Source organism: Cygnus olor, chromosome 4 (assembly GCF_009769625.2).
Source record: "Cygnus olor isolate bCygOlo1 chromosome 4, bCygOlo1.pri.v2, whole genome shotgun sequence".
In the NCBI taxonomy this organism is placed as follows: Eukaryota; Metazoa; Chordata; class Aves; order Anseriformes; family Anatidae; genus Cygnus; species Cygnus olor.
Genome location: NC_049172.1, coordinates 58,815,030 through 58,830,412, shown reverse-complemented (window position 1 = coordinate 58,830,412; position 15,383 = coordinate 58,815,030). Strand labels below are relative to the sequence as shown.

General features: G+C 44.4%; 2 protein-coding genes across 5 annotated transcripts in view; one reads left to right on the top strand and one right to left on the bottom strand.

Annotated features, from left to right (window-relative positions):
- The window catches only part of CCDC149 (coiled-coil domain containing 149), a 70,078-nt gene that overhangs the window by 7,384 nt on the left and 47,311 nt on the right, over window positions 1-15,383 (bottom strand). For 3 of the 4 annotated variants that reach the window (XM_040554980.1, XM_040554978.1, XM_040554981.1), the window contains one exon: window positions 11,601-14,791. The exons of the other annotated variant lie outside the window; for it this stretch is intronic. The gene's annotated coding sequence lies outside the window, so the exon portion shown is untranslated. Of the gene's footprint in view, window positions 1-11,600; window positions 14,792-15,383 lie in introns of those variants that run through there. 4 annotated transcript variants of the gene reach the window in all.
- On the top strand, window positions 4,404-10,866 carry SOD3 (superoxide dismutase 3). The gene is made up of 2 exons (XM_040554985.1): window positions 4,404-9,520; window positions 9,965-10,866. Exon 2 carries the CDS (start codon window positions 9,981-9,983, stop codon window positions 10,692-10,694), a length of 714 nt encoding a protein of 237 aa, XP_040410919.1. The 5' UTR covers window positions 4,404-9,520; window positions 9,965-9,980; the 3' UTR covers window positions 10,695-10,866.

Sequence of the window (15,383 nt, the reverse complement as noted above, 5' to 3'; positions counted from 1 at the left end):
ATTAGTATTCCAATATTGCAGTTTCTGACATCAATTTTCTCAGGGTCAGAAACAACTTCTCAGACTTCAACTAAGCCTCAAAATACCCCCATGAGGAAGTGAGTCATTGTTATCATCACTTTGAAAAAGGGCAAACTGGAGGTAGTAGGGGGTTAGACAGCTTGTTCTATGTCCAACAAAAAAAAAAAAAAAAAAAACACTGACTAAAATGCATCCAGAATCCAAATCTGCCTTTTAATGTTACGGCCATATTTCGTGTTGTGATGCAACAATGTTATGTTCTTTGATGAAACTACGTGCAGCAATTTTCAAACTATGTAGTCACACCAAATCTAAAAAAGTCGGAACACAAAGATTCTCTTTTATTGTCTGAAAACAAGAATATATGGCTATAATAAGAAAAGTGTAACTAGTCAATTACTTAAAATGTATAGCCTTTATTCTATCTTATACAAAGACTTGCCTTCTAATGGGATGTTTTTTAAATCTGCATTTTTTGTTGAAATTTTAGCTGAACTCCCCCCCCAGCTGATTTTAAAATCTGACCCCAGATGGATATTGTGAGAGCAATGTTAAAATTCAAAATTATCCATTAAATCAAAACAAAACTAAGAACCCATCCTATATCTAGACAGAAAGATGAGTAAATATCCTTAACCATAGCAAAAGATACTCATCCTGCCTGCAGAAACACGCAACTGGATTTTAATGAACTGAATAACCACAAGAACACAAACTGGTGAATAGTTTCAGAGTAGGACAGGATCGTGACTGATTCACTGATAAGAAATATATACATATCACATAAATACCAAACATTCATTTATGGCACTAATTATACTTTTAAATTGTTTACACGGACCCCAAATTTTCCCTTTTCCCTGTTGATGCAAATAGGGATTGACTTCAGAAAGGCACCTGCTGCATCTCTAGCCAGCTAATAATTTGCCACTCTACCAAATAAATATTTAAGGGACTTATTAAGCAATTAGGAGTCTGCTTGGACAAATCAAATGGACTTTTGGATTTGTGACCAAAACTGTGCTGATAACACAACGTTTTGGCTGTTGCTGAGCAGTGTTCTCACAGTGTCAGGGGCTTCTCTGTTTCTCTCTGTGTGCCCCAGTGAGGAGGCAGGGGTGGGCAAGAGGCTGCGAGGGGACACCCTGGGGACAGCTGACCTGGAGTGACCAAAGGGATGTTCCATGCTACATGATGCCACACTCAGCAATAAAGCTAGGGGGAATTTTCTTGCATAAGGGCCTAGCATCATGTAGGCGTATGCAAGTTATAAAAAGCTACAAAAAGTGGTAGATCTTTTCAATATATTTAAAACTGAAATGAAAGCATGTATCTCATATGCTGATTTTATTTTGTTGTAGCTTTGTTGTCTGTAATACGTCCCAGTAGTAGAAAAGGATTCTGAAGTGAACAAGAGATTAGGAGGATATCTGGCACTTTATGGTACGTAGATATTTTCTGCCATGCCCACGCCATTTTTTTTCCAATGAAACAATTATATATTGTTTGTCAGTGGTCCAGCTTTACGCACCATGAGCATGAAGCACAGTTGGAGACTGGGGCCTGGCTAAGGTGCAGCTCTACCTCTGCTCCAGGATCAGATGTTTCATAACCAGCAAGGCAGAACTTCCACTAGAATAGTTCAAGCTCACTCCTGTTAACAAAGTTCAGTAATCCTCTAATAAAAACATCCAATCTGTATCTGGCTTCTACAACGCACTTCATAACCTTATAATCCTCAATTTTAATAACATCTGCAGGCTTTGAGAACAAAGCCTTGCAAGTGACAAAACAGATGATAGCTCATAGGAGGAAAACCTGGAAGCTGGAGATGGAAGGTAAGTTTGTAACAAAATAAAAAAGAAGGACAACTTCAAAAAAAAAAAAATATTTTTTTTTCCTTGCATCTGTTAGAGCAGTTTCTAATGCATCTGAAGAATGGCTTTCCCTTCAACAGGGCCACAGTGAAATATTTGCTGTGTTCTTATTCATTTACTACAGGCATCCTAACACTGAGAGTAGGAACAACATCCAATCCAAGGATTTCTCCATGTGCTCTAGAAAACAGCTGGTTATCCTATTTAACCGGAACTGAAAGACTCCACATTCATAAAACAGCCCAGCAGGAGCCTTATTTTGTACAAATGTGTACCATCTTCCTGGGGGAAATCTGCACCACTATTCCGCATTATAGCTAATGGAATACTATTAAGAACTCCATGCCCTGCAAGTTGAAAACCTTTCTGAAAGCAGGTGGCATTCTCAGTCTTGTTTATTAATGCATACATTGGAGCTGGTAAAAATGTATTCCCTTTGTGTGCTTTGCCTTACACCAGCTCTATTTTTCTAGACCTGAATGTGTGGCTTCAGAGATGCTTGAATCCCTTGTACTGCTGGGCTGGAACTAACGGGATCCACCTGGCTGAAACAGAACCAGCAGAACCACCTCACATCTCTGCAGAGATCCCAAAATCTGACAGCATTTGGGGGAACTGGGTCCCTCTGCACAGTTCAGAGAAGGAAGAAGAAAGAAAATAAAAATAAACAGTACTGAGAGCATCTTCAGATGGAAGGGACCGTTCTTGCGTGCTCCCCCCAGGCATGGCCTCTGTCTTTAATTATTCGCTAAACTGGGAAGTAGTCTTCCCTGGGGAGGAAATCAGGTGCAAATATTTACTTCAGAGTGGGCAAAATATTTATGTTGGAATTCTTCAGGTGGGTCAATTAGAAACTTAGGTGCTTCTATTTATTTTTTCTAAAAATGGTTCACCCATACTGTGGCCCATTAGACAGTTCAAAAAAACAACCTTAATGACTTACACCAAAATGTCAAAATGAGCTTAAACAAGGTAAGAAAACTCTTGTGTTCATAATCCCTGAACATCTGATCTCAAAAAACATTCTCCACAGGAGAACTTAAATATGTGCACAGGCTTACGAAAGCCGCATGAAACTAAAAGATGTTAAGGTCAGATGAGGGACTTGGAACCTCTGAAATTTCAGAATGTAAATAGGATTTAGGATCCCATGTTTTCACTGAGACAACAAAAGTGGATATAATTAACACACACTGTTAAACTTCATTAGTCTCCCAGGGTTTCGGTTATGCTTACAAAATCAACCCACTAGAATAAATATGGCTAAAAAAGTAGCGAGCCACTTGACCATGGAAACAATTTTTACTCTACAGAAAAATGCAAGTTTTTATTTTTTTCCCCCCTACTAGTGTCAAAAATACAAACACAATGGAATTACCACCAAATGTTTCAAAAGCACTCAAGTGTTCAGGCCCTGATCTACCTAGTACGATTTTCAAAGGAAACAGTTATCCAACAATAAGCCATGCTTTTCTTTTTTGCTCTTTCTTTAATAGTAACATACCACAAAGTCTGTAGTGAAATGCCCACTTTGAAGTAGCCTCCAGGAGTTCAGCCAGCTCCCCTGCACCTTGTAGCAGCCACAGAGCAGGAACCTCCTCAGGAACCTGCTGGGTGCTGCTGAGCTCTGGCTTTGTCCCAGCCCAGAGCTGCTGCTGCCCCTCACAGCTGCTGGCCAGTGCCTGCCCCTGTCCCATATCAAAGCCAGGTGTGCTTTCGTCTTCATAAAACGTGATTGCCTTCAGCTTCTGCTGAGCTCTAGTTTGCCCCTGTGCAAAGTAGAGCCTCTGGCTCCTGCAGGAGGAAGCAGGAATTTAAATCCTAGTGGGAGGCTTCTTGTTTGTGGCATGGGAACACCAGGATCCTCCTGAGTCTAGGAACAAATCCTTATTTTTTCTCTTTATCTAGAAACTTGACATGCACATACAATTCCACATTAGGATACAAACTTAGGAGTGGACACTGCTCCCCTGCTTGTGGTGGGTTGTGCCTTACTGGCAACTGTAAGAAGGCGGCGAGGAAGGTGGACAAGCTGGGAGGCTTTTACCCTCAGGTGCTGCTTACAGGAAATAAGAGGATCAAAAATGTGAACCTTTGGAAAAGTACTTAGTCTAGTTAGCATGAATTAACCCCATCTCTCCTTCCAAAGCTGATGTAACATTAAAATACAACAGGTCAGATCGACGGTTTTGGCAGAAGGGAGATAGCAATGTGAGGATGTGTGCACAAAAGGTGGCTTTGCATGAGCTGTGGATGCCTGAGGGTTCAAATACCACTTGGTATCAGGCAGCGCTTCAAAGACACTACATAATAATATAATAATGATAATGCAGATATGTTGTGATAGGGCCAGTGAATGATTTTGGTTCCTGTGAACTCTGAAGATCCAGGGAGGATAAGAAAAGCACAATTCAGAAGTCACAGCCACAGAAAAACCCTTAAAAGAGACACACTTCTTGCATTCACCTGAAGGCCAAAAAGGGAAATAAGTAAAAGATAGGAAATATATTTATTTATTTATTTTATATAATGATATAAGAGAATAACAAGCATTGCATGTAGAAATGAAGTAGAAGTGAATCTTAACTTCAGGTACTACCTCACACGACATTCTTGCATACAAGCTAGGGAAAAAAAATGGTCTTGATCCCACTGCTACAAAGCAGGTACTGGGATGATGGGAACTCAGCTCCCAGCCTGGTGACTTGTCGGTTCCCAGCGGGGAGGACAGCCAGCCTCGGATGCACAAGTTTGTCTTTGATTCGGCTTTATTCAACCCTTCTGTTAATGACTTGGATGACAGAACAAAAAAGTAAACTGATTAAATTCACAGCTGATACCAAGCTGGAAGGGCTGTAAATACACTGTAGGGAAGGATTAGAATTCAAAATGTTCGTGACAAGCTGGAGAAACAATAAGGGGTGGGGGAAATGAAATAAAAAGGAGGTAACTCAATTAGAACAAAGGTAAAATCCCATGCTTGGCAGGAATAGCAACCAAAGAAATGTAAAATGGAAACAATTGCATAGACAGCAGTTCTGCGGGAAAGGATCAGGCAAATGCCATGTTATGATGTGGAGAGTAACAGAGCTTGCAGGACAAGTGCGTAGTCCATTTTGTCTGGCTGAGGTGCTGAGGTGTTTGTGCACCTCCCCTTCCAGAAAGAGGTACGCGCTCCGTGGGCACAAGTGACACACTCAGTACAGGAGCCTGGAAAACTCGGGAGGAAAGCTTACAAGGATTGGGACTGTTTGACCAGCTCCTGAGGACAGGGATGAGCCTAGGCCAGGACTGGGCCCCTTCCTGCAGGGAAGGACTGAGCTCCCCATTTTGGCCCTGGGAAGCCCTCAGGGCCTACAGGCCTCAAACCTGCCTCCTGCTCGGGTAGGAGGCCTCTGGCTCCAAGAAGGACCCGGCTCCTGTTGGTACCCGCAAACCAAGCTCTCCTTAATAGAATAGTAGGATAGAAGGATCTGAAAATCATGGTCTCCTCATCCATGATGATCTTAGTTAGTCTTCTGAGATGCTTAGCTGTCACACCATGCCATGATACAGGGATCATTTAACTGCTTGTATGTGGCTGCTGCTCGTATGGCTGACCTGCTGGCCCAGCTGCCCCGTGGCTCCTGAGCTTTGACTGGAAGCCACACACAGACCTGAAGTTGTGCAAACATTCACATGTTGTGCAACATGCACTTTGAATCTAAAAAAAAAAAAAAAATCAAGATCTTTCCATACATGGCCAGCGGCCACTGAGCTTGAGGGCAGTCTTGTGTTCGTTCCTTCCTCTCAAAGAGCAAAACCTTCTTCAGATTAATGCTGTGCAGCAGAAAGGATAAATATTTCATAAAGGGTCAAGAAATTAATGCAAACACTAATAATAACCTAAATTATCTAATAGTTGGGTTCCATCCCTAAGTTTTATGTTACATATTTATATTTTATATCCACATGTGGAGATGAAATTCTGTTAAATTAGGTTGACAGAACTAGAATGGGTTTCTGAGCGCAGCTTTGTCAAAAAGCTTACTTCCTTTACAGTTCCTCTCACTCTCATAAAATGATTTCTTCTCAAGCTATTAAAGAGGAAGAATTTCAAGAATTTTTCAAATTGGCTGATGGAAACTAGTTTGACAGTTGCATGATCTTCTATTTTCAAGAGAAATTAGTCCCCATAGAGAACAGTGTTGTTTCCCTTTTGTGTATTTATTTAACTTGATTTTTTGTATGGGTAATGCCCTGAAAAGTTGGAAATGCACATAGCTCTTTTGCAAGAAGATTATAAATGGATGCCTATCTCAGGCACTAAATATCTTTATTTCTTTAAATAGAACCACCAGGACAAGGAATGGGAATAAACAGGAAGAGTAAGCCTCCACCAGTGGCAGACTGCCCCTGTGCTAGAGCAAGTTTTCTCATTCTCCTGTCATTTTTTTTCACCTTACAGCAATTGCAAAATGAGTTCCTCCACCTTGATTTCTGCAGGAGGAGGTGCTGCTTGCACCCCAGCACCAGCCCTGTACTGCACCACATGGGCAAAAACTGCTCACCGACACCCTGATGGCATTTCTCCTCTTTAAATCCTAACTCGTCACCACTGCCTGTAGCTCCACAGATCCTAATCATCGCTGCAGGCTTACCTGCAGACCCACAGGCAGGTGCCCGGGCACAGCAGACACCACGCAGGGCTGGTGATGTGCTCGCAGGAAATTGCTGCGCAGGGCACACACAGTACTATGCCATAGACGATGCATGGAAAATCTGGTGCCCTGCAGTCACTCTACAGCAAGCACGAAACTCCTGCACAGCAGCACAAGTAGGATTCAGACCGCTGCCTGATGACCCGCCAGCCTCACTGGCTCCCAGGCTGGGACCATGACTCAGAAATGGCAGAGAGCGCCCCGAACCGAAGGAGCACATTAGGTTTCCAATGATCTTGGCTCTGCTTCCCTCAGGCTACAAACATCCCCTTCTTTTAGCGGCTCCAGCCTCAGCCATACGTGGAGAAGAGCAGTCAGCCCCATTACCTGCAGCGGAAGACGTAAGACCTGTCTTCCCTGGGTGTCACTTTTATGGAGAGCCATCCTGCCGTAAACCCGCTGAGAGCAGAGCCGAGCTGCAGACAGAGGCGGGCCACTGCTCGCTACGATGGGTGCTCTCCCACGCAGCGCTTCTGCATCATGTTGAGTCTACACCGGGCAAGTCAAATGATGTCAGGTCACGCAGCAATGTGGTGCAACAGGACAACATCGCCCGCAAACCAAGCGACCAGCCCAAGGAGGTCACGGCATGGATTGAGATTTCCGTTTGTGTTGGGAGTTCGAGTTCCTCTGGCCATCAAGAGGTGACAGGGGAGCGAAATCCTGGGCCCTGAGGAACACAGGCAAAAGCTCTGCCCTTGTGTGGAGCTTACAGCCCAGTGAATAACAGTGCCAGCTTGTTTGGATGGCTCTGGCTTGCAGAGCCCAGGAGATTCTAGGACATGGCCTGAAATTCAGTATACCCCAGGCCCTGTACACTGTGGCTTTAAAAAGAGAGGTTTATTTTGTAAACAGTGCACGGTCAGGTCATGGGGGCTTTCCTCCCACTGCCTGCTGTAAGAGCCATTAGCCCGTTATTCGTCGCCTCTTTTCAAATGGAAAACTAAAACATGGACAGTGGGTAGCAACAGGCTTTAATGATCCACCTGGTTATTGCTCAGCTACTTCCAGCGTTCAGAGCCGGAATGAATGCCAAACCACCCTGGCAATTGCATTTCTTGTAGTTATCAGTCCTTCTCCTCTTTAAAATACATCTTTCTGACAGCAGCCCACAGCTACTATTTCCTTTGCGTTCTTTGAAGTGCAGAGCACTACAAATACATCATTTAGCTTTGCTGCAGCCCTCTCTGTCCCTTTGATCATCTCCTTTACACTCGTCTGCATTTCTGCTTGGCTCCCGCATGTGCAGTACATCAAAGAAGAGCTTTGCAGCAAGTACCCTGGGCTTTTCAGGGCTTCTCTTTTTTTTAGGGACAGAATCCCAGCTGGTGTAAAACAGCACAAATGCCACTCAAGTCAGCAGCATTACTGCATGTAAAGCAGCCACAATTCTGACCCGAGTTCCTGCTGTAAAATGCATTACTGCCTTGTGAGTGTGCATTTCCCCAGCTTGGAGGCTGCCAGGAATGAACCTGGGGAAAGGCAGGGCAGGAGGAAGCGCTGGCTCAGCCTCACATGGCTCCCATGGGCACAGGGATGTGAACAGCTCGTAAATACCCCGAATAAAAGAAACATCAGTTGTCCTGTTTCGTCGATTAGGAACAGGAGCCCAGGGCTAAAGTACCATGTTCAATATCGCAATATCCCAAGCAGAATTATCTGACCCTGTGTTTCCAGTGCCTGGCAAATGAGCCAGGCAGGAGGCACTCCTTTAGCTCTACTTGTCCTCACACCAAAAGGAAAAAATAAATCAGCTTGCAAATAACTGAGTATCTTGGGTGTGATCTAGCGTGTGATACCCATAAGATAACACACGCATTTCTACCATTCCAGAAGCTGACAGCCACATTCCTTTCCCAGCTGGCAGAAGACACAGATTGGGGAAAAAAGGCTTTTCTTCGCAATTTTCTTACGTTGAGAATTGTTCCCGAGTTACACAAGCTACTCCTCTCTCCCTACACAAATCCCAGCCTGCTAAATTGTCCTTGTGGTGGCTGAATCCACGTTTCAGGCACAGCTCTGCAAAGTGCCACAGGCAGGGCAATGCCCCCCGGAGTAGAGCAGGTTTCTCAGTTCGGAGGATGATGAAACGTGAACGCTGCGCGCGCGCCAGCCAGCTTCTGGGAAACGGTCTTGCTGTGCCTCCATCCGACATCGCAGTGCCTTAGCGCTGCTCGCTTCACCCTTCGGAAAGAAATCACTGCTTTCTCAAAAAAAAAAGGAAAAGGAAAAAAAAAAAGAAAAGGAAAAAAAAAAGAGAGAGAAACTTAGTGAAGTAGATAACTTGCCAAGTAAAGCAGCAGGCAGTAGCCCGAAAACTTTACAGAGAAGCATCACTAAATGTGCCTCAACATCTGAGAGTTCGGATTGTGCCTTCCGGGTTTTAAAACCACCAAAACTTTGGTACACGTCCATGTGCAAGATTTTCTGTTGCTGAAGGACCAGTTTCAGTTTTGACGAATGAAGGAATGGAAATGCAAAACAACTCCATGACAACCAGCACAGAAGTGACCGAGCCATCCGACCGTGCCTTAGCAAAGCTGCTGCTCTCCTCGCTGCCCGTGGAAGGTCGCTCATTTTAGATAAGCACGCGAAGTCATCACTGGGCAAGTCACTTCAACAGCTTGGAAACTTTTTTTCCTTCTGTTTCGGGATGGTGGTGAGGACCGAGAGCCAGTTTCGCAGGCAAACAGAACTGGGGCAAAGAGTTCGCCCTGCCTGAGATGAAAACGCTGGAAACTTTTTCCCGTCTGTGCTGTCCCGCAGCCCTGCGGGTGACCCCTCCCCTGCGCAGCGTTACCCAGCTCTTACACAAGCACACATCAGCCTCCAGCAGCTCAGCGCCGGGGGCTGGCTGCACTGCACTTGGTGAGAGCAAAGGCGAAGAGCTGCCACTGAGGGGTCCTGCAGCGACCGGGAAAGGTAATCCGCTCGCTGGCTTGTTGCTTTCCACTTGTAACGCACAGCTCGGGTGTGTGGAGGTGGACCAAAACAAGCCTCCTGGCAGACGGTCCTGCTGGAGTTTGTAGGAGGAGGAAAGTCTCAATGCAAACTCAAAAACAGATTAAGCAGCACTTCAGATTACTTGATGTCTGCGGGGAAAGAGGCAGTTCTTAAGAGCAAGATCTGGTGCGAAATACTAAATCGCTATTTGTTTAGTCGTGGGTGACAACTGTCTGTGTTTAAAGGGGCGCGTTTTGCTTTAGTTTCCATTAATCGCGTTAGCCAGATTTAGCAGCCCGCTGGGACCAGGCTGCAGCTGCTGTGTGCGCTCAGTGCCCCCACGGGCTGCGTGCTCCCCTCCCTCCCCAGCCACGCTGCTGCGAGGCGCCTCTCACTCCTGCTGGCTTCTTGTGCACTTCGCAGGCTCGGCATTGCCAGGATGCTTCTGCTGCTTTCTCTGCTCACTGGACTCGCCCTGTCTGCCTCTGGCGTCGCGGCAGAAGAAGAAACTGACCCAAGCAGAGAGACCCTTCAAGACGTACAGAAAAAAGTGAACGACCTCTGGCAGAATTTGCTCTACCCAGTAATGGCCGGTAATGAGACCAACGGGATGACTTACGCCACTTGTGAGATGAAGCCCAGCTCCAAAATAGATGCTGACAAGCCACAAGTGACTGGACAAGTCTTGTTCAGACAGCATTACTCACAGGGAAGACTGGAAGCCATTTTTCACTTGGACGGGTTTCCGCTGGATAACGCCCAGTCCGGCAGAGCTATTCACATCCACGAGCTTGGGGATCTCAGCAACGGCTGCGACTCCACCGGAGGACACTACAACCCCTTCAGCATCAACCACCCCCGCCACCCAGGGGATTTTGGGAACTTCTCTCCCAAAGATGGCAAAATCAGAAAATACAAACCGAATCTCTTTGCCACTTTGTTCGGTCCGTACTCCATCCTGGGCAGATCCGTCGTGATCCACGAGCAGGAAGACGACATGGGCAAGGGCAACAACAAGGCCAGTCTGGAAAATGGAAACGCTGGCAAACGCCTGGCTTGCTGCGTGATTGGGGTGTGCAACGGGAAGTTGTGGGAAGAGAAACAGTTTGAGGCCGCGGACAAGAAGAAGAGATGGCTCAGAACCAGGCTTTAATGGAGGCCAGAAAATCACTGGGCAGCACCAAGTACCTTGGGCTGCGCCATCGACCACCACGACACATGGCAAAGGGATTCCCACTTCCATTCTCTTGCTTCTCTACCAAACGTGTATCACTTTGTAGAGCCGCCTTTCTGTAAGCTGGTCAATAAAAGCAGCATCAACTCAACGCCGTGATATGTTGTCTTGAAGACGAAAAGCTTCCCTTCTGTGCAGTTTGGGGGTGGAATGCATGCCAGTAGGAGCGCTGAGTTACAGGGTTGATAAAGCCTGTAAAGGGGCTGTGCATCCTGAGGGGCTCTTACGGGACCAGAAGTCAGATACCAAAAGTTACAAAAAATAATAAATATAAGTGAGGAATTGCCTCTGATTAGATGCTGTCCTTTATTTAACTGCAAATCTGAAAGGTAAAAAGATCTCAATGCTTTCAACAGCTTTGAGTGTTGTGTTGTAAGACTTGGGTCATGGACTTCCCCTAAAAATAAGGGAAAGTACAGACATTTCCATTTCAAACTTTAGGTTCACGACGTTATTCTTGTTGTATTTTCAGGTTTTATTCTCAAACATGTTTGAGCTTCTGTTTGAGTTTAGGCTGTCTACACATGTGCCTATAGTTGAATACCACTGAAAGCAGACTTAAATATTCCAGCTTTCCTTTACCCCTCAGCAAAAACTCCTGAGCGCCTCCAGTTTGTGACTGGCAGTAACTGGGTTGTATACAGAAGATTTAATGCTGCTTGGACAACGATGATAGAATTAGCAGAGATTAATATTACTTTCAAAGCCAAAAAATACTGAGTGTGTTCCTTCACGCAAAAATTTAGGAAGTAAATCACTCAACTGAGACAGGGAGATGTGACAGTGAAAACATTTCAGCCAGATAATGTTCAACAAACTCAGAAGTCTCGCTCTATAAAGCTTTATTTTTCTGTTTTAACACAACTCTGGAAATACTACAGCACTAACTCATGACTATCACTCATCTGATACTGAGCAAAGGAAATAAGCAGGTAGAAGAAGCGTATCAGGAAATGTATGGTTTTATTAAAGATGACAAAATATATTAATATAGTTGAACTATGTTGCGCAGTTAATCCAGGCAGCAACAAAAGAAAGGTTTGCAAATAAATTAAACTGCATCATTTAAAAAGTAAAACTACAAAACAGAGGCTGGTAAGCAAAATCCTATCTTTTAGAAACGCAGCAGACTTTCAACTTAATCTCGGTTAAGATTTTGAAATACATTCCTGAGCTCATATGGATTAAAGAAATTCCACTATCTTTTTATACAAATTACCATATGCTTAAAAATAGTCTCACTTAGAAAAGACACAACATTCTAAAAGACGCTTCTTCAGCTGTCATTCTCACACAATTATTTTACAAATTCACTGAACGTCGTTTTTCAAATAACCGCAGCGCAGTGCTTTCAAATGAAATCCTTCTCACAGATAACGCATGGATTTGCTCTTAGGTGAGACAATGTGCTTAAAATCAATTTATGCAACGCATCTCATCCATCCCCTTGCCACAGCATTCCGCTTCCCAGTTTGCTTCCCCAGAGCCCAGCAGCAGAAGAGCTTACAGCAGGATGTAATTTCCCCATTCCTAAAGTCCTAGAAAAAGGGAACATGAGTCTAAAAGAAACCCAATAAAGTAGTGTTGACTCCACAACAAAACATGAATGAATTTACCCAAAAAATCACAGTCCTAATAACACAACAACATAAATTTAAACAACATCCAAGGAAGACGCTGACACGACTATTAAATTAGCTATCACGTACTGCAGTCTGACTTCTACAAGCATCCTGGAGCTGAAATCTTGTGTTCCTGAGAGAAGGCTAAAACTGCAGCTAGAATACGCATTAACTCGGGCAGAATGGACGGGACCAACATCGCAGTACGAATATAGCACTCTAAATGAGATTTCCAGAGATCTAGGTACCTTCCATGAATTTAACGGTTGCAAAGACCAGGAATTAGGAGGAAATTCTTCACAGAGGGTGGAGAGGCACTGGAACAGGCTGCCCCATCCCTGGAGGTGTTCAAGGCCAGGCTGGATGAGGCCCTGAGCAACCTGATCTAGTGGGTGGTGTCCCTGCCTATGGCAGGGGGGTTGGAGTTGATCTTTAAGGTCCCTTCCAACCCGAGCCGTTCTGTGATTCTATGAAAGACACAAACATTGCATTGAAGGAGAGTTACCCCGATGACCCTGTTGATATGGGTTGTACATCTCCGTTTTCTTCTCACAGAAAAAAACACACCACAAAGAATCAGCGAGTGAGGCACTGAACAGCAACCATTGGTCCAGCATTACTTCCACCTGCTCCGATTTCTGCACCAAGCTCTTCACTAATTAATACCATTAACTGGCTGTTGAGGGAACAACAGCAAACATCAACTCACACATTTGTGGGTCAGGGAAGATTTAGGACAAGGAAACAACGGCCGTAAAACACCCTGAACGTTTCACCTGAACATTTCAGAGCTCGGCTACATGAAATCCTGCCCTTTTTACTGGCTTGCATCAGCTCTGACTGCATTGATATTTAGCTCTGTGCAGGATTAGTCTCTAAAAGATGGAGAAGAACGTATCTTGAATAAAATGATACTTCATGTAACATTCAAGCATTACAGGAAAAAAAAAATCTGCCACATTCTCCCAGAGATTTCAGTTTCTGCAGCTATTTCTCTTCCGACTTGTCAGTACTGTCATATAAATGAGTCAATAGTGCAGTCAGTTACAATTAATGGCAACAGCACAACAATCTTTCAAATGCTTAAACTCTTTGCGGTTTTCAGGTTATGAGGAACTTAAATTGTTGTCAGGATAATGAAAGAAAAACTTTTTACTGCTTCATGTTCCTAACGCACTTAAATATACAGATGTTTTTTCCCTAAGGGCTGCTGCTTAGCATCAGTGAAATGCTGCAGTGTCAAAGAACCTTTAAAGAGGAAGGAAACCCATCCCACGAGCACCATGACTATGGGTTTACTGCCTGCAGACAGATGCTGAAAGGGTTACACGAATGCACCTGGCAAGGAAAACACATGAGAACAGCGACAAGCCACATTTTTCACCTTCTCACTATCATTCCTTATATTTATATGTAATCATTTACATACAGCCCTTCTTCTGCTGAATACAAACTGCTCACGGACTCTGACACCTTGATTACGGCAGCACCTGCTAGCTCAGCTCCCATATACAGAAGAGTTTGTCAGTATTGCTAATATAAACTCTGTTTATTCAGCGGCTGACAAGTGGGCTGTAAAAATTTGCAGCTGGCAGTTATTTGTCAAAGGAGGATTCAATCTGGGAGGGATTTTCCTTTTTATTAGTAGTATTTTATTAAATTTGTTTTAATTCTCTCTGATTGGTTTCAAGTTCTAGGAGTGAGAAACGAACATTTACAGACAATTAGTTCCCAAGCCAGCAGAAAAATTGCCTTGACGGCTGCTGGCCCATAGAAGCTCCACAGCTGCAGAGACGATTCCTTATGCTACGAGCAGGAGAGGAAGGACGTGCCTCCCCTTCTCCAACAGCTGCTAACTTCACCGTTAAGCATTCCCTTGTTGCTGCCTTCCGAGGGGCAGAGTGGCACAGCTCCAGCTTCAGGAGCGAGCTGGGGAATGACACAGCAGCCTCCCTCTTCCAGTTGTTACAGGAAAGCTTTCCTATGACTGAACACCAACAAGGGAAGACGTTTAAGGAAGCAGTAACAGCACAAATAAACCTACTACACCAAGGAGCGGTGAAATGAGGAGGAAACATAAACATGACATTTTTTTATGTTTTCCGAAACATAAAATAAGAGACAGATTCTTTCAAAAAGGAAGGCACAAATGGAGTAGGCTGGAATCTACCACCCGTTACGGTCTGAGGGCTGTTGCAGCTCCTGGAGGCTGAGGGATGCAATTCCAGTAACCCAGAGCACCAAGCAGGCTGGCAGGGCATAACTGGTTCTCCTCCTGCTGTTCTCCTTGCTTTGGAACAGCACTGCTGTTCCTCGCAAAAAGACTTCTGGCTCCTCTGATGTTTCTTCAGAGCATCATTAATTTGGGTTCTTAGTGTCTGGTGAAGTAACTCCCTTTGTTTTCATGAGATGAACCGGGAGAGGGAAGTAAAAGATACAAAGATACAAAAGATACATTGAAATGAGAGAACAATACACACGCAGGGATGGTTCTCAGAAAGCATTCTGCTTCCCATTACTGAACAGCGGTCTTATTCTAAGGATGTACTCGCAGCCATTATGGACAGAGAAACAGCATGCAGTCTGAGAAACTGAGAAACCCTACGACCCTAAGGTACTTCTCAATTCATCATTCCAAATTTTCCATCACTGGAAGACACTTCTAACCATTAAAGTGAAGTCCAGCGCTAAGACCCCACGCCCTCCAGAAGCCCAGTGACAACATGGCACAACGCTATCACTGGTCTCTTTGCTACACGGCTATAAATGACATCTATCTACATAGAAACCTCAAATCATTACAAAGAACCAAAATGATTCAACCTGAACAGCTTCAAGTTCTTCCCCTCAGATTATTTACATTTTTGGTATACTGCAGTCAAAACTAGCAGAAGAACACCATTATTAGACAAATATTAACAGACTCGTGTAAAAAAATCAGTCCTCTGACAAACTTTCGCTGGTCGTAGTCACAGCAGCACAGACC

What these genes read in the sequence shown, in the direction of transcription:
- SOD3 (XM_040554985.1), top strand. Translation starts at nt 9,981, where the DNA reads ATGCTTCTGCTGCTTTCTCTGCTCACTGGACTCGCCCTGTCTGCCTCT.